Below are 20,979 nucleotides of genomic sequence, written 5' to 3' on the forward strand. Positions count from 1 at the left end.
CATTCACTGTTTCAGAATGGCGTTGTTTTTATTTGAATGAATATTGTCACTGGAAAATCTAATTGGTTAAGAAAATTACACACTGAAAACCTAGCGGAAGATTTTAATGTGTATTTTTTTTTAAATCGTATGTTATAGAAAATTCACGTTGTTATGATTTTTCCTTGTAAATATTTTTTTTCTATACAACGGACATTACTGCTTACTCGCTTGAAGCCTACGTTACTATATGCAATCACAAAATAAATTGCGTTAAATCTGAATACAATTTAATAAGTTCTGTTAATTAATAAAAAATATTGTTAAGTATAAACTAAGATCAACTCAGCAATTTCATTTGTACGTAAAAATATGGCGTGATGGCAAATTAAAGTTATGGCATGTTATTTGTATGTATGTACATATATTTTTTCCGTCTGACGGTAGTTCATAAATAGATTGTCATACAATCGCATTTTCTCACTCAAGATCATTGTTACATTTGTCTAAATCTAATATCGATTAAACATAATATAATACAACCTTCTAACCGCGACTTCGCTTGCGTAGATTCAAATATTATGTTATGTTTATTGTGCAACACGATATTAACTATAACACTGAATCTTTATTATAAGTAAGTATTTATCAGTACAATAGTAAAACTACCCTCTTTTTAACAACTATTGTTCGTGATAAAAATATTCATGCAATAACCTTTACCAATAAAGGAACTAAATAGTCCCATAGGAATTAATTAAGTCGATCCTGTATTGGAGATCAAATCAAATATTACACGACTCCTTGTCTTTACGTGCATACAAATTGATGGTTGAAATCAGTAATGTGGATTAAGTTGACGCGTATCAAATTAGTTATTGCATTAAACATAAACTGTGCTATTTATTTCGTCAGAAAAAATCTTCTGGGTTCAGTCAACACTACATATGTCGGTAAGCAACATTTATATTTATAGAATAGTGTTTTAAATTAGCGATTGGAATACTGAATTAGTTTTTGACTATATGTATTACGAGCTCACTAACGAACTCACTAAGAATAGGTTAGTTGTAAATTTGTACGCGGTAGAAGTGGCAGGCAGCGAGAGTAATAATACTAAAGACTTGGGCCTGTCCAGAACCAGCATCAGTTCATTATTGGGACGTGTGTTGAAGGCAGCTCTAGCAGGTTCGTTTCAAATTTGATTTGGTAGAGAGAGGAGCTTTGACGATGGAGGTGAGCGTTCAATGTACGTGAGATAGGGGCTCCTTAAACCTACACCTGGGTCGCAAGTCCCAGGCACTGTTGAAGCTCCTCTCCCTGCAACATGGACCTGGCACCCGCACGGCGAATCAAAGTTTCGTCTCGGTCTCTGTGTATGGATGAGACTATTTTATTTATAGCCTCTTCTAACGACGTTAGCATGTCACCAGGTTCAATTCACAATTCGGCACATTCTGATTTACATTTGCCATTATAAAACTCATTAAACAAGCGTTTGAAGAACATAATATTCAGTGAATCTTTGTTATGTTAAAATTATAGACCTGGTATGTTGAGATCCAGGTGTGGGAGCTTACATATTCACCTGCATCTGGAACCAAAACAGTACTCTGGGTCAAACCTGACGACGTATTCTATCCAGAACTATCTAATTACTGGATAATGAATACTCCAATCTTTTTTCTTTTATATAATCAATACAAAAAAAAAAACTAAATAAAAATATTTTCTTAAATTTAATTTACGTATATTTACATATTCCTAAGTCTTTCAAAACTTTGTCTTATAATTATACTCTGTTGACAAGAGCGAAATAGGAAACATACGTAATGGCGATACTTCTACGCTACAAGCACTTCTATACTTGAACTCACAATTACGTCTAACTACTGTAATTATTGCATAATAACGTAAACGGTCCTCCGTCATTGTGAGCGAACAGAATTGTCACATACTTCAAATATTCTTACAGAGAATTAAATCACAACTGATGATATTTAGATCGCTTAAACACTCAATCAATTATGGGAGGACATTTTTATTATAAGAAACTTAATAGTAGTGAAATCTTTATTAGTATGATGATTGTACTCTGTTACAGTGTATACATGCCTTTATATGTGTGAGTATAAAAAAAGTTTTAAAAGTAAATGTTAGAAAGAAGTTGACGGAAGTAACAAAAAAAAATTTAGATATTCATTGTGCTTGGAGTCCGTCCGTGAGGAAGAAGTGACACTTCGTTATGTTGGAATGAAAACAGGAAGAGGAGAAATAGATTTTGAAGGAATTTCTAATGTTTCTTTAAAACAAACCTTATTAACTACAAGTCACAATTGATTGCCAACATGCGTTCGCCACGCACTCCCTCTCGCTCTGTCTCTTTTTACCCTCCCTCGGAGCGTTAAACTTTTAACGCAACCTTATTGGGAGTGCATAAGAAGTTTCACTTCAATCACAAAGATAAGACAAATCAAAGAAAATAAAAGAATTTTAATTAAAAAATGATAAATATGAATACATTATTGAATTCCTTTTTATATACGAAATTATCATATATATATATATATATATTAATATATATAATATTTTAAAACTAAATGAGAGCCGTCACTATGTGTTATGTTGGTAATAAAGTTCTTTATCGACGTGTTAATTGATAAGTTTATTCTACAAGTAAATCCTCGCCACAACAGAAGCTATTAATTTTATGACCCATTAATTACTTATTTAGCATATTAACGTTAGGAACGATAAAACGGGAGCTGTTCAAACAAATTAAAATTAATATAGTATGTATCATATCTATTTATTGATACTCTTAGTCCGAGTGTCATCCAAGTAAAAAAATCTCCGTATTTCTCTTCTCTGAAACGTTTAAACGGTCTGTTTAGATTGTAGATGCAAAACTATCACATAATCTTCAGCCTATAGGAGTCCACTGCTGAGCAAGGCCTCTTCTCACATGGGGAGGTTAGAGCATTAATCACCACGCTCGCTCAAGACGGGTTGGCGATTTCAGTCTTATAATTTGAAATTATAAGACCAGGTTTCCTCACGATGTTTTCCTTCACCGTCCGTCAGTGGTGTCTAAATAGTTTTACTATCACTAAGGATGCTAATTTTTTTTTAATAATTTTTCACTTCTAATATTTATTCCTGATAACGTTTTTGTAATTATCTCACGAAAAAGACCTAAAATAAATCGAAGACAAAATTACTCTGAGATATTTTCATTTAATATAAAGGAAATACAAGCGCAGTTCTCTAATTTTTCATAGCAATACTAGAATTGTATAGAATATCACGGTTTTTCCAATGACTTATTTCATATTACCGAGCCACTGAAATCCCTGTATTAAAGTTTTAAAAAGAAAACATATTTTTCAGCATTAGTATACATAATTTCTTTAAAAATTTCGTTCTAATTTTTATTAACTCGATGCGTTTTAATACAACATCTTTTGAACCGTGAATCAAAGCACTTAAACCGCTTGCCGTCATAACGTTAATGTAGGTGCTTTGACCCTTTAATAAAGTTAAAATTTTTAGCACATTGTGAGCGCGCTTTTGTCCATCTCCAGAACAAAAGCGTGCTGACGTTAGTACAACATTTTCCCTCCATTATATATTAATTATTTGTTAGCCTTCATACTAAAGTATATTATAATACTATGGTCTTTTATTGTATAACTAGCTGGTACCCGCGACTCCGTCTGCGTAAAAAAAAAACACAAAAACAATGAAAAACTCTTAAGCGCCTCAAGAGCTTCGCCTCCAACTCGGGCGTGACAACGCTTGATTTCGGAATCGGGATTCGGGAAAAAAGTAGCCTAAGATACTCATTACATCAGCTACCTGATATTAAAAGTCCCATCAAAATCGATCCAGCCATGTCAGAGACTAGCCGGAACAAAACAGACGGACAGACAAAAATTTTTAAAATATCATTTTGGTGTTACATACATGTATATATTATATACATCTATGTATATATTAAAAAACGGTCACTTCAATATTACAAACAGACACTCTAAAATCTATTTATATGTATATATAACAAGTATTATGTAAGTACGTGTTGGCGGAAGTAACAAAGAAAAGCTTTTTACTATAAGTTTTCATCGCAGACTACATGCAGAGAGTGTAGGGTTGGGTGCTTTTTTGAGGGAAAAACTGATAACGCTGCGCGTGTAGTGTGACGTGCAAACATGTGGTAAGCATATATAAAATCTTCTCAATATAAACCTTAATACAGTTTCTATATATATAATTATAATACATTATATTTATTTAATAAGAAAAAGATTTTACTATCCAAAATATGCTTTGAGATCTTCAAAATATTATTTAAATTTTTTATAAATTCATCATCATCATCATCAGCCTATCGGAGCCCACTGCTGAGCAAAGGCCTCTTCTCACACGGAGAAGGTTAGAGCGTTAATCACCACGCTTGCTCAAGACGGGTTGGCGATATCAAACTTATAATTTCAAATAATGAGATCTAAGATTTTCGCGAGTATTCATTTAAATGAAACTAGTGTTATTCGGATTTACTACGCGGATTTTATTATTTTAAAACTACATAATCACGGGCACACACCCCGTCTGCCCGTGATCACGGTTGCTGCAAAGTAACCGAAACGTCGGGATTATGTAGTTTTTAAATAATAAAATCCGCGTAATAAATCCGAATAACACTAGTTTCATTTATAATTTCAAAATTATAAGTCCAGGTTTCCTAACCATTTCCTTCACCGTTTCTCAGTGGTGTCTAAATACTCTTAGAAAGTACATATGACTCGGAAAAATTTGGCAAATATATTAATCGCTAGACAAATAGAAACAAACACGCAGAATTATTATGTATTATTATTTATATTATTTTATAATCCGCCGCAGTTGATAGGGCCGCTATCAACTGCATGTAAATTACTAGTTTAGTATAAATTATTAAAATTTCTTAAAATAAACACTACCAAGTTAGTAAATAAATTACACCTATAATAGGTGGTACATTTTGTAGGTGGTAGAGGCTAGCTGTGGTCAAGTTACTGCAGCTCAAACATGGGCTGGCTCCACCGGGGAAGTACCTCCCTCTCACAGAAGATCAGCGTGAAGTAGTCTTTAATAGCTGCATTTCTTCCGATTAGTGAGAGAGCCGGTTGACCTTTCCCTTTTCCCACCCTTTCCCACTTTTTCCTCCCCCTCTTCCCTAATCCACGGTGGCAACACATCCGCAAATCAATGTTGTGGATGTCCATGGGCGACGGTACTGACTCCATCAGGAAGGCCGTCTGCTCGGTTGCGCCCTTTAGCATAAAATAATAATATTAATAATATTTGTTATCTGTTGCACTTAAATAGTAATAAGAGATTTAAAACATATTCAAAACTGACTTAAGTACTTCATACAGAAAAATAGATTTGGATAAAAAAAAATATTTAGTAAATCTATTAAATTCCATTAAAAGTACATAAAAAACTATCTTTTTCATTGACTCTTCATTACATGTCTTAGAATTAATAAAATATTCAAAGTTTTCAGTTAAGATTAAGGCTGAAAATATAATATAAATTTCTGTTAACTTATAACCTAAAAAAAAACGCAAAAATTTATGAAAAATATTATTGTATTTTACTGTTGGCAACACAGACTTATTGTTCTGACTACCATCGTACGCCTTTACGTCAATGTCGACGTTTTCAACCACGATAACACGAAAGAAAAACTAAAAAACTGTCAGTATGGAGTCCAATATGAATTTATCTTTGTTAAAAAATAACAATTAATCGTATTAATAAAGAAATAAAAGTACAACGATTGTAGATTTCTGCTGTATATATAGATAATTCAAGACATCACGGCATTTCATACCTAACTGGAGTAATTACGTTGAACGTTAGCCAACGTTACCGGTTACGTTGGGAATAACCGTAGTTTCTGCGACACACAATATATCATAAGCAATCTTATTATTAACTCACGCTAAGTAATCAAATTTTGCAAGGTCGTTGAACCGAGCCCTTTCAAACGTCTAATGTTGGGACGACGTTAATCCAATCGTAGATTGATTATCGTGTTAACGTTTTCGTTCATAAATTAATGTTATTGATTAATTTGATTTTGTGTATTCGATTAAGTTTTACATTTTTTTCATATATATTTTTATGATATAGCATCATTCGCACTGTAATAGTGGAATATTCTGCCAATGTCAACGTTTTCATTTTTTGGACGAATTATAATCTTATTACTGTGTGGTGAAACACGAATGAGTTTCTCGAATGGAATAAAGGCAATAATTTAATTATCATTATTATCTATTTTACGTTTTAATAGAAGAATAGTTATATTTTTACTAGCACCTGGTACAATTTGATTTATCTAATCAAGTCAGATATTACGAACGATATTTCGCTAAATAAAAATATAATTATTTTTTTTGTATAATTTAATTTATAATAAATATATAATATATGCAAAGTTTTTAATATGGTACGGTTGACACCATGAAAGCTGCGAGAGGTTGCTACTGACTTGTCAGTGACTGAACGCACACGATATATCTGAAGATAAATAAATCTCAAGATAACCAAGCTACCATCTGTATAACAAATAATGGTTCATTGCTGTGTTGTATATATATTTTTACTAATTAAAATACTCATATAGAAATGTTAATGAATTGTTAACACTATTTTAACTTTACTTTTGTATCATATATGTCGGATTTAGGTCGAAACAGGGGTTTTTAACCATCATGACGACAGCATCACTGATGTCTCGAATGCCTATAATCTCGACCGTCATCAGGCTCTCACGCTGTTGAAAGTAACTTCGCAGAGGTCGAACCGCGACAACGGCTCGAGCGAGAATGTTTATAATCTGAACCCTCGCCTCTATTTATACCCAACGCTCATTGTTGTGACTTCAGGTGACACTTGACAATTTTAATCATCCATAATTATTAATTACGTAAATAAAAGGTACTCGCTCAGATATATATTATTTTATGCAAAACTTGCTCCAACAATGTATTTTAATTACAATATAATCATTTTTAACATGAAATACTACAGATATGAAGCAGTTGTAATTGAATAGACGGGAATGTCTTCAATCTATACATCGCTATCACAAAACTTCTATATCTTTAATGTGAGTTTAGAAAACACAAAAAATAAGCTCACAACAACTTCACATTCATAAAAAATATACACAGCGAAACTTAAACCCTTTTTTGTCAAAAGCCTTACAGATAAACTAATCGAGTGTCCTTATTTCTATCTCTTTCTTTTTTATCGTCTCTCTTTCCCCCACTTCCAAAATGGCGGAACCTGTGTAAAAACTATTGTTTTGTATTTTATATTAATAGCAATAACACATCATAAATACAGAATGTAATTAAGAAAAAATAACTTGTCACATTGACTTTATACAAGGAAAAGCAATGCAAAAACAAAGCGGTAAAGGCCACGAATTATGATTATAATTTTATGTGATAAATTTAATTATTAAAGGTATTAAGGTCGCGGGATTACGCGTCATTAACCCGTGTGGCATCGGAGGCACTCCAATGGAAATATACCCACTACCCATGTTCGTGTCACGTCATACAGACATTATAAAATATATTAAAAAGAAATCATTGTGCTTGGAGTCCCTCCGCGCGGAAGAAGTGACATCGTTATGTAGCAATCAAAACAGGAACAGGTAGAAATTGATTTTTAAGGAATTTTAGTGATCCTTTAAGACAAATCTTATTAACATTACTTACAAGTCACAATTGTTTGCCCGACTGCGTTAGATCGCCACTTCTACCCTCTTGCTCCGTCCCTTTCTATCCCTTGACCGTAGTGTTAAACGTTAAACGCAACCTTGTCGTAAGTCGCGTAAGAAGTTGCGCTTCAATAAATATATGATTTAATGCCAAAATAACAGAAAAATTTATAAAGCAGTGAAAATATAACTAGCGGGTTAGTAAGTTATGTGAATGCAACCAGGCAGAGGGTTCGGGAGTTATACATTTTTAAGAACTTATACTCTATGCCTAAGAATACACGCATATAATAAGTACTAATGTTAGTAAACCAAAGCCATCAAAGCTGGTGATCGGGAATCAGGAGTCTTCTGCTTCACAGGGTCAGGAGTTGGTTCCTCGGAGTCAGCAGTCACTCATTATATGATGTTTAACCATCTCATCATCAGCCTAACGGTGCCCACTGCTGAGCAATGGCCTCTTCTCGCATGGAGAATGTTAGAGCATTAATCACCGGTCGCTCAAGGCGGATTGGCGATTTTTTCCATCACCGCCTGTCAGCTGTGCCTAAATACTATGAGAAAGTACGTATGGCTCGAAAACATCACATTAATTTTTTTATAATTTTTCCTCGTAACAGTCCAAAGGCTCATAAATCGTCGTGTATAAGATGTTCTAGGGCATAACTCCAGCAGGTTCGAGGTCCTGCAGGTGTCATATAAAATACAGATTAGTCTAATAACAGAATTTAGATCTTCCAGCTCTTAATCATTACATCTCTGCGACCGATATAATTACCCCAAATTAATATTATTAAATACATACGTATAGTTAACAGTTTTACCATTCACGAATCTCACGTTATTATCAACATATGTTATCGAATGATAAACGTGATACGCAATGTATGTAGTGTAAGCAAACTTTTGTTAAGAATACAAAGAACCTTCCCAGACATACATATACACGGATAGGTAGTCTTAATAACTCTAGTTCTGATAACGTACCCAGTTAAAATGAATATCGAATTTAACTGTTAAATTAAAAAAAAAAACACAAATTGAGTTCAACTTACGAACCAAGTCACCTTAATTTAAACATTAATTAATATATATATTATAAGTGTATAAGAAAATTAATTAGGAAACGATATATGTGTGAAGGTCGATTTTGTAACTAGATGTTGATTTGTTGTTATTTAATTGATCGTTATATCAATTGTCAAGTGTCAAGGTCATCAAAATAGTTCAGAGGTCATAGTACAGTAATTGGGCTCTGATGTGTTACAGATCCTCGATCAGTTACTTAACAGATACCGTCATCGGCTCAATGTAACCTATGTTCCGTTCCTCATTAAATAGCCTCGTTTAGGAATGTTATACTTTTACGTATTTACGTACGGCATAGATATATTAAATTTATAGTAGTCGAAAATTAACAATAATGACATGTATATATGAGTAAAATAAAAAAAATAATATATTAAATGTTAAAAGAACGTATAAATTATCATTATTAAACGATTAAACTGACATCCGCGAGGCATTCGAGGAATCACAGGCCAAAAATGCTGTACATCATTTTGGTGAACAGCTGATACTCTCACACTGCTGGATCGATATCAACCAAACATAGATAAGAACCATCTCAACGAAACTGGCTTCCAAATGACAAAACCGAATCAAAATCGGGAGATCAGTTTGAGAGCTACGATGCCACACACAGACATCTTGGTCTATGAGACAAAAGCTTCACATCATTCCATGGATTCACCGTGCGGGTGCCGGGTCCATGATGCAGGGAGAGGAGCTTCAACAGTGCCTGGGACTTGCGACCTCCACCGTCCAAGCTCCTCTCTCTGACTAACCAAATTTGAAACGAACCTGTTAGAGAGTCTACTGAAAAAGACTGATCTATACTCCATTAAACATGAGGTTTAAATAGTTATGTATAATACAATCTACTTTCGTATAGGCTTTTTTGGGTATACAGCCTCATAAAATGAGGTGATAGGTCAACTCGGTTGGAGCATCCGATTTGCGACAATTCAATACACAAGCCAGCTCTATTTTACCCTATAACAATGTATTTTATAAACTATTACACTGAAACAGTTATAAATGTAATCTTTAATAATAATATAAGAAAATTAAGTCGCCCACAAACGAATCCATACTATTATATACAAAATCAGAAGTCATTTAAAGTATTAAATATACACTTAAATGTTTATTTTATTCTGTTTTGTGTGGTTTGTTGTTATTTCAATCGTCTGACAATCGGTTATAAGTATCCGTTTTACCCTTGATATACGGAACCCTAAAAGTAATTAAGGTAATCCAAACAAAACAAATTCAACATAAAATATAATGTACGATTGAAATAACATCTGAACAAGACGAGCGTTTCTAATTTCGATCGTAAGATTTGGTATGTACTTGTAACTTTCACATTACAAATATCATACAAATGTTCAAATGTATTATAATTTAAGGTTTAAAATATAAATGGTATTAAACAGGATCCTTATAAATTAATCTTTGAACTTCCTGAAACCAAAAACATATTAGGTTGCCATTCAGTTGTTGGTTGGTTGGTTGTTTTAAATATTGCATTCATCCGTGCCAAGACGTGCACACTACATTCTGCCAGTGTCGTTTAGAATGGAGGAGACGCGATCCGGGATTAACTTATGAATATAATAAAATGAAACAGCTTCGACTTAACACAATTAGAAACATTGTTTGTAAATCTAAAACAACACTAATTCAATTAAATGCAAACATAGGAGATATACCATTCAGTTGTTGCCATGTGCGTTCTGTGATACAGTTACGACACAGTCGTTGAACTTTTGACAGACTTTTTGTTTTTATTTCAATCCAAGCGAAGTGTACTTACAAAGAGCCGAGAATACTAGCAAGATTTTAACTTTCAATCACGATGTCAATATATTTAGTAAAAATATACATTAGTTTAAGAGATTTTAATATTTTTAGCTAAATTCAATTAATGCGAAAAAGGCGGATAAACTGACTATTAAATTTTTAATATTTGACGTAAATAATCTGTTGGCTGACAGCGATGTGGACTTTATTTTTAAATTTATGTTAGCGTATGGACAAGGACATATTAGTGATAAATATTTGTCATTTTTGTATAAAGTCATTCATACTTCCGTTTTACCCTTACTTAGGTGTGTTAATCGCTTGATCGTTATCAAAATATATGGTTCGGTTTCCGTATTTTATTTTAGTTTATATTATTAATATCAAAATTTATTCAATGTCAATAAAACGTTGAGTCTTCGTTTTTTTAGAAAACACAAATAGTATTAGAGTTTTTATGACGTTTTGTAAACAATTTATAAATATTCATTAATATTGCTCAGTGCCATCTATTGCATGATTCGGTCATTTAAATCTTTTTTTAAACAGTTCAGATACTTCAAAACCATATGAGAATTTACTCAATTAAAATTAATACCTTATAAACACTTGTATAATTCTAGTGGATTTTAAATTTATTATCATATACATATTTATATTATTTAGGGAAACCCCTTTTTTATTTACGTTGTCTCTCATATTTTTTAAGATTATGTAAAGCGCCATCTTGTAGAAATCATAGAAACAAAGAAGTATAACAATTATTATAATTTTATTGTTCTGAATGGAGGTGGCACTACGATAAATTTACTATAAATATAAATAATCAATAACTAAATGGCTGAAAATAAAAAAATAATTAATTGTATTAAACACCGAATTGATTTTATTTTTAATCAGTTTCATTTATTAAAGTGTTATATAAATATGTGTTTGTGAATAAATTCCAAGAGATGTCGCTCACCACTTTACTATTGGTAAAGAGGTAATTGCTATTCTATAATTGTTATTTACTGCAATTAATAATGATAAAATAGTTATAAATTATATCTGTCAGACGGGGTCATTCGTATAACCCTCCATTTGCTTATTTATAATTATTGCCTCTGCATTTGTTTACTTGCAGAATGTTTCCGTATGTGATTTGTGTTTATCTTTCCAATATTTCACAATTACCTACATTGAATAAATTCTAATTTTTTATAGAACGTTTTCTAAAACAAAGAAAGCGTTTCATTCAGTGTATTATTGATTTAAAATAGACTTACATACTAAAAAGATGAACTTTGAGACTTTATGAAGAAATAAATCTTTTGTCGAATTTTTTTTATTAAGTCTTATAAATATTATTGCAAATTTTTGACTTAGTTAACAATGTAAAATTTATGATTTTTTTAATCCGGTTTTTTTATTGCAGAAATACATTTTATTTTATTTTTAGGGAAAACATATTTATTGTACTGGCAATCTGTTCAGTGCCATGCCCTCAAGATACGAACAACTGTTTATGTAAACTTTCTGTCAAGCGAATACAGTACAATGGTGTTTCGAAATACTCTTATTGTGATTTGAAAATGTGCCAATAGATTATAATATAATATTAATTGTTAACAGTGCTGTTTCGTTTCTGGATTTATACCAGTTTTAAGTGTTACCTAGGAAAGTGATACATGTTGATTAAAAAAACAACAGGGTGATAACGTACAACGTCCTGCTTTTTTAATTAGTTTTTTATATTTGCCAAACTTTTTCGTTAGAAATGTATAACACGGTTATTTATAAAATCATTGCAGTGCTATGAACAAGGTTTCTAAAAAGTTGGTTCTGTAATTCGAACTTAATATCGAAAATGTATTTTGTCATTTTAAAATAATGTTAGCGCAGCCAAAAAATAGAGTGCAAGCTATTAAAAGTAAATTTGAGAATTTGAAAACCGAAAACGAAGTGCTAGTCGCCAGGAAGTCGAACCATCTGAACAAACAGTTTATCCAAACGGTGCAGTCTAAACGTAATGTAAATATTGAAAATAACGTATCAAAACCCAGCTTTGAAAACAAAACCGTCGATGAATGGTCGCCTGAACCGAATACTAGTTACTTATACAGCAAAAGCGACGTTAAAAGGTCTTTGAGTGACACAAAAACGTCTCTTACTCGACAAATAAGTGATCCGGGCAAGAAGTTACACAGAAGTCATGCATTTCGTTGTGACCGTAGTCAGAAAATCAACCAGAGTCCCAAACGTCATGGCAGCTGTAATGGAAGGTCCGAAACCAGTGACTTCACATTAAAAATGGGTGACAGAAAACTTAGCAAGGAGCGATTGAAGCTCCTCGGTAATTTCCTAGAAGAACAAATGAAGAAAGAGAACTTTGTACCTCCTGATTGCATCAATTCAGGGGATGATGTTGATGCTAAAGTATCAGATTCCATTCCGGACTCCGAGGTTCCCAAACACATTCTAGATCAATATGCGAAGGTAGTGAAAAATAAGAACTCAGATAACCGTCAGGACTCCATGACTGACAGTGGAGTCAGTTCAGAAACTGAGAACATTGAAGAGGAAAAAAACAAAATAAAGAAACTCGTCTCCCAATACGAGCAACCTCCAACCGAAGATGTGCAGCCTAACTTAGAAGCCATGAACGATATATCCGCTTCCAGTGAAACTATGAAACTAGAACGGAAGAATCCTCATCTCATCCTGACCGATACTCTGAAGAAGGCTTTGAAACAACCTCTACCACCCGGACCGCCGCCTAAAAAACCTCCAAGAACCTTCGGTGTCCCAGCAATACAAGAATCTCCGGAGAAGAAAGACACTAAGAAAATGCTTGAAAAACTCGAACTTGTATTACAGAAACGAGAAGCAGTTCAGGATAAGACTATATGTGATGTAGCTAAAACGGAACAGTCCAAACCACCAAAGGAAATTCACTATCTGTGCACTGAACTGCTCGATATCACACAGAGGAGCCTGAATCCTGTGAATCAATCCCTTCGGGATCCATTGTCCAAATGCTTTAACTCCTTAAACTGTGCCATAATCAACAATTCCACTCTAAGCTTGCCATACACTCGACTAAGTGCCGAAGCTTGTCGCACATGCAGCAACGAGCAGTTGAATTCAGACAGGATAAGCACATTTCTATCAGAGAAATGCTCGAAATGCCAGTCCAATGACACAACCGACGGCTTCAAATGCCATTTAAGTTGTAAATGCCGCGAGGAGAAGTCGGAGTTCTTTGTCAATGAACACATATATGATGTGCCGTTTGTTGAAGTTAAGTGTAAAAGTGAATATGGTGCATTGAACGCTGTCCAGAGCAGGAGTCTGGAAGACTTGAAGGTAGCTGATGAGGTGAGCTCAAAGAATATACCACTATTAACATTATTATTTATTATCTGGATTTTGGTGAGCATTTTAACTAATATAGTTATCTTTTTACTCTGTGGTTAAGAATTTAAATGATATCAAAAAAGGTTTTTCACTAAGCAGTTGTTATTTGAATTGAATAGTTCCAAGGCAAGCCAAATTATTATAATATTTTGGTAATATGTCAAAAATATATTGACTTATATATGACTACCGTTGAAAAGACATACATACATACATATAAACAGTTGTGTGACGTTTAGTTTAACTGTATTTTGATAATGATTCATTGAACTAATCATCAAACACTTCATTGATCGATTACAATGTTATATTTTTTTTTTTTTTGAAAATCACAAGTAATATTTTTAAATGAATATAACACAGAAATATTGATAACATACGATGTGTCATCATACGCTTCACCCAGAGATACGAAATATTAATTTCATTACTATGGAAAGTTTTCGTGTAAACTACGTCTGGGGGGGTCGAAAGTTTTTGCCATATTTTGTATGTTTGATTCATTAAGTTTTGGTTGTTTAGCGAAGCGAGCGAAACGAGCGATGCACTATACTTGCGTCTCAGGTCATTCATCCACGGGGATGATCTCGGTAACCGAATGTCCGGTCGAGACGAGGTTTTTTCTATACCCCAGTTATCTGGGGTGGTTGTATCAAATAAAAATGTAAATAGGACCAGCAATTTAAACTTTAGGACCCGTAAACGGAACCTATATCACGAAAATCGCTGAGACCGCTTCACTCAACTTAGTATGTATTTGTGCAATGACTTAATCTGATATTTGCGACATCTCTGTAATGTAAAATGAATATTATAAAATATCATAAAAGCGAAAATCTATACATATGAACTATAAAAAATAACAATAATAAAGAGACTATACCGAACCAAAGAAATAAATACGTGTGATAAGTTATTTTTGTCATATTTTTTTTGTCTTCTGATTTTAAACGTTCCCAATAATATATAAACAATTATATTATAGCAATAAATAGATGAATGAGATTTAAAACAATCTGTTTTACAAGTTTAAAAGACGTAAAGCAAAGGATTGCTCCTCACTCCTAAAGATCCACTTTCTTCATCATCCAGGCGTGATGGCATACAAGCGTGAAGGTCAACTCCGTCACGCGTCACAGGATGAGAAGCAGTGCTCAGACCCCACTTATATTATGAACGACATATTATAGGTTTAACTTGTTACATGCACAATTTACTGTACGAATTTTGATCAAACTCTCACCGATGTAGCGTGCCCATCAGGATATACGTAGATTTTATTTCATCCCTACATTTCGCGTAGTTCTTGATGATATCTGTGAGAAAAATTTGCTGAACCCATGTTTGTATTATCACACTACAAACGTAGCGTCAACAGTTGCTCATTCATAAATAACTCACATCATAGTATTAAAGTATGCTATTGAATGATAAACGTGAATCGCTTCGTATTTAGTGTGTGGAAACTTGTGGTAGTCAAAAAACTCAGAGTTTTCTTTGTTGTCTGTTAAATATAGGTAAATTTTTCTCTTAACTCAATTCCGCAATCCAAGTAGAAGTCGCGTGTAGAAGCTAGTGTATAAACTATGCTAATCTATCTGACATTAGTAAACGTAAATATTTCAAATCTATATAAATGTTAACAATACAATAACAATTTTCTCACCGATAAGCAATATTTAATTATTCTCCTATTGACAGTTCCTATAGTTAAAAATAAAACTAATATTTTTCGGATTTTACTACGCGGATTTTATTATTTTAAAACTACATAATCCCGACGTTTCGGTTACTTTTCAGCAACCGTGATCACGGGCAGACGGGATGTGAGTTCCTATATTTTCATAGGAATTGATTCAGTAATTTTATTTCTCGATAGCAAACTTTAAAAAGGCAAAACTATTTCTACTTATGTGAAAGTGATAATATGATTTTGGTTAAAATCAAAACGACTAAAGTCTAATATTCGATAACCAATTATATGGAGTGATATACAAAAATCCTATCTGGCGCCATTAACTGCGACATGTCAATTAATTTCTAATTAAGTGGTATTGGAAGCAACTTTCACTGATCAATTTCTAATGACGTAACGTCCGTAAAAAATGAAAATATACTGGGCTAATATCGGCCAACTTGGGCCACTGTGGATATATATATATATATATATATATATATATATATATGTGTATATTAAAAATAACTTTGGATTTTAATTTCATAGTCCTACAAACATGTTGGTTGTAATTCAACTGTGGCACGACCTTATCAGCTTTGAAAATTTAATCAAAATGAGTACAATCTTCGAAGCTGAAAGTTAACTTTCTCAATGTAGAAATATTATCGGAATCAACGAAATACTAATAAAGTATGCGTTATTTAAGTTACTTCATTTACAAATGTTAATATCTACAGTAAATTACACTAATCAATCTAAATTTTAATTCACTTATACAACCGAGATGACTCCCAGCATCTCTTCATCTCAGAGTAGTATCGATTACCATATAGTAATTAATTCGAGATGAAATCTAAAAACGAGCTTCTCACTGTCGACCGGCCTTGACTCGAACCTGTTGTTGAGCAAAAACTACATCGAAATCGATCAAGACGTCAGGTTTAACGGACAATGTTATATAGGTTTTTGCGAATAATTGTTCTATTTACAGAAATAACTATACAATACAAACATACGCCCGTCCTTGAACTGTTAATAAATAACTTTAACTTATAGGATGTCACGAATCCTGTATGTTTACTATAAGTTGGCAACGTCACTACAAACGAAGTGTTTCACGTTTCTTATTCGATAACCTACGTTAGTACGGTAATGCGTGAAAATTTATATATATATATATATATATATATATATATATATATATATAACAAAAGTGCATTTCATTCACACATTCTATATTTATTACACATTGAATCTTAATACAGTAGAATAGAGTTTATTTTAGAACAGTTATATAAGGTATTAGTTTAAACTAGGTCATTGACACTTATTTCTACTGTAGACACAAAAAAAAACTATATGAACATTATAAGGCTTGAAAGTCGTTTGTTTGTGTACACTCATCTCAGAAACTATTGGTGGAATTTGAAAAATTTTAAGTGTTATGTAGTACATTAATAGAGGGAGGTTATAGCCTGGACAGCGTCAGGATATGATGAATAGGAGACTAGAATTGATGAGCAATATTGAAAATTTGTATATAGTTGTAAAATTTTAAAATCTATCTTAATTTTTGTAGATAATTTAAAAAGTGGCTTGTTCAACGTCTTAAAAATATATATACGAAGAAACAAGAAAAAAATTAGGCAAGAATTACGTATAAAAATCACAGCGTTTAAAAATACACAGAGAATATAATAAATCTTATATGTTTTTTTGATAAAATATTACAAAACAGTTCCCAGCGGTGTGAGTATCGACACCTTGAGAGCCGGTTCCATATCCTGTGTTACTACACCCGGCCGTAGATAAAATGTATCTATATCTACAGACTAATGTGATAACATCTATAGTTATATTTGTTAACCTATATATTGATTAATCAATTAATCTTGCTTTTCAACGAGATAATCAGGTGGGTCACGTAATTTTATAAAGGTCATTAACCTTGTCTAATTTTCCATAAAAACGAAATAAATCATATGTGTCTTATTATTATTGATTATTCTATCATACAATACAGTTTTGTCTAAATTATATTAAGAAAACAATTACTTTGTATTTGCACAACACATCCGTATAAAATCCGTAATTATCATACGGACATAAACTTTTATTTACTACATAGTTAAAAATCAGTTCAACTAAAACACTGACCGAGACACGTATGATATATAGAGATGTTGTTTCTTCACATCTAACTGTGACCGGCGACAGTTATGTTTGAATAAGTGGACATGTAAGATTAAATATAACAGCTGGATTTAAAATTTCACAGGTCCAGCTGTGAGATCCAGGTCAGATTTAGATGTTAGGAAGCCATTATGACGCCATAAATGTAATGAGTTGTACAGATTCTTTGTGCGTTATAAGCTGGTCATTGACCAAGGTTATCAGCTGCAAAGATTCCAGAAGATAATATTTTTTCTATCTATTTGTCTGGTAAATCCAGAGGTAGGATGCAGCATAACCTGATCTACACTACATGCTCTTCATCACTATATTTTTATCATCAGATATACCATTCTACAGTCCACACAGATGGTACGAGCTGGTGGAATATCAGCGATCATGCGGACACAAAAAATATTGATTAATTTGCGTTTTTTTTTTTTTGTTATCAACTTCAAAAAAACGAGGTGCGTGTTTTAGTTGTTCGTTCGTCCGTCACACGCAAGATAAAAAATATAATCGTTGAACATTATGTACATGTATGTATATAAGTTCGTGAGTGGATTTTATGAAATAGAAGAAATTATAGATTAAAATTTACTTTCAATGTTTTTCAAGTCTCTCCCTGAACCCAGATCTGATAAGAAATCGATCTGTGGAAGAAAAAAAAATAAAAATATATATATGTATTTATATATTTTTATTTATTTATGTTTATAATGTCAGAAATTCGACTTTTTTTTTGCTTCAATGTAGGTACATAACTGATATTACTTATTAGGATTATCTGACAAATAATATGTTTATACTCAGATGATTAACGCCCCTAGAGATGGGACATCATCTTATTTGGTCGCATGCTGGCATGGAACTGTGTAAAGCGGAATCTTGTTTATTATAACTAACTAGTTAACGTGTCTGTTTGTGTGTTCACAAGCGAAAGTCATTGTTTTAATATCGCGTGTACTACTAAACTAGGACTGTCAATGAGCGTTTAAAATATTTTATTTATAAAACATGTCTGTCTGAAAGAATGTCAATTTTTTTTCATACCATATATAGATGTCCGAAACATTTTGTTAATACTTTTTTATTAAGTTTGTTTTGGGCTTATCTGATAGATTTGTTCTGGGTCCATATATCCGTAGTTTAGTGGGACCTCCCCTAGGGCTTCGCCCTCGCTGAGAATAATGTTTAGAAGTCCCTATCTACTAATAGTACTATTTCAGACAAACATGTGAACATAAGTATCTTATAATACAAAGTTCTTTTTTTTTACCTAAATTTAAATAAAACATAAAAAATTTCTCAAATAAGGTGAAATATCTTAAACGTCCCGCCATATTGGATCAATAGTGACGTCACACACCTGACACACTGACACATAATTAAATTTGCACACGCAGCATCGTCTCCAGATATTAGATATTTTAACACAATTGATTTTCTATATTAAATGCGAACAAACAAACACACATACATATAAATTATATAGAATCGTAGGAAATATGTTATAGCATTCGTTCAACCCTGTTACTATAAAGTTTTTTCCGAACCGGAAATACATAACGTATGTACGTACGTGTGTTACATGATTTCTGCGTAACTTTATCATGTACATCATTGTATTGTTTTCATGAATTAAGTCGAGTAATTTCCTTATAACTATCTATGTATTTGTTTAAGTTTATTCAAAATGTGTATAGCATTATTAAATAACAGCTGATTGAAATGTTTTATCTATATGTTAGTAAGCTTGTGCACCTGACTTCGTTCGTATTAATTTGATTTGAGTTCAGAGAAATGATAAATTATATATATATATATATGTATATAAATGTTAGTGAACCGGTAGCTATATATAGGGTGTATCCCCCGTCTTCGTTCACTGCGGGAACTACACGGAATACCGGGAAAACTTATTATATAGCCTATGCGTTTTTCTGATGTCTAAACTGCATTCCATTAAAAATTTCATCAGGAACTGCGCAGTAGTTTTTGCTTGCACCACTGACAAACATCGGGTGAAATTATCGCGTTTATAATGTTGTTAGTATGCCATTTAAGTCCACAGAATTAGTTAAAATTATATTATAAGCCTCACAGTAGGTTGTTCCTTTTACTTGGCTGGTTGTTTTTTTCTTTTAGGTTATGAATCTGATATTTTTGTTATGTTGGGGAGTTTTTATTCGTCTGTCGGTTGTTTTTGGGTCGACAGAACTATTACTGGGCGTGTTCGTGATATAACTACGTAATTACAATGACGTATGAACTCCGTCATGGGTTCCCTCAGGGCTTGTACCCAGAACCATAGTTTTTTAAAGTTTTTGCGAATAGTGTCTTTATTATTACTATAATTCGTAGTGATTTTTTCATGTTTACAGAAGTTTTTAAAGTTATAAAAAGCTTTAACAATGATCTAAGTATAACATTCAGGAGTATTAAAAGGCTTTACATTTAGTGCTCAATAAATCATTTTATAGTATGTATAGAAATTAGAAAGTTATTTAAATACAGCGCTAACACTATTAAGTTAATTTATTTGATACGACATTATGAGATCTGTTCTTAAAGATTGTTATGAAATTCGAGATTTGGTAATTAATATGAATAGAAAATGAACATTTCTACAGCGTTTGAAAGTAATTGAAAATGTTTAAGGGGATATAGTTTTCATGACGGGATCATCTTCATCATCAGCCTATCGGTGCTCACTGATGAGCAAAGGCCTCTTCTTATATGGAGGTTAGAACATTAATCACCACGCTTGTACAAGGCGGATTGGCGATAACAAACTTATAATATGTCCAGGTTTCTTCACGATGTTTTTCTTCATCGTCTGTCAATGGTGTTACTCTTAGAAATTACATTAAGGTATATATATAGGTCTAAGTCAAAATCACCACTCATAAAACGCGCAAACCATTTCCGACACGTTTGGTTAGCTAGAACATTTTCACCGTAAACTTCGTACTAAAATCCGATGACTTTCTGCAGCAGTTTTGTACATATTAAAATAATGTAATAAAAATCCCCGCAAAAACACTTTATTCGATATAAATTTTAACATAATTAAATGGGTGCCACTTGTTATTGA

The 20,979-nt window shown here is 32.6% G+C and overlaps 1 protein-coding gene across 1 annotated transcript in view; it reads left to right on the top strand.

Annotated features, from left to right (window-relative positions):
• The first annotated feature begins 12,123 nt into the window (after positions 1–12,123).
• Positions 12,124–20,979, top strand: part of LOC116776525 (uncharacterized) — a 34,377-nt gene continuing 25,521 nt past the window's right edge. Inside the window, exon 1 of the mRNA XM_061525555.1 lies at positions 12,124–13,993. Coding sequence (XP_061381539.1) covers positions 12,506–13,993 — 1,488 coding nt within the window. The 5' untranslated portion in view covers positions 12,124–12,505. The remainder of the gene's footprint in view (positions 13,994–20,979) is intronic.

The sequence above is a fragment of the Danaus plexippus genome, chromosome 30 (assembly GCF_018135715.1).
Source record: "Danaus plexippus chromosome 30, MEX_DaPlex, whole genome shotgun sequence".
In the NCBI taxonomy this organism is placed as follows: Eukaryota; Metazoa; Arthropoda; class Insecta; order Lepidoptera; family Nymphalidae; genus Danaus; species Danaus plexippus.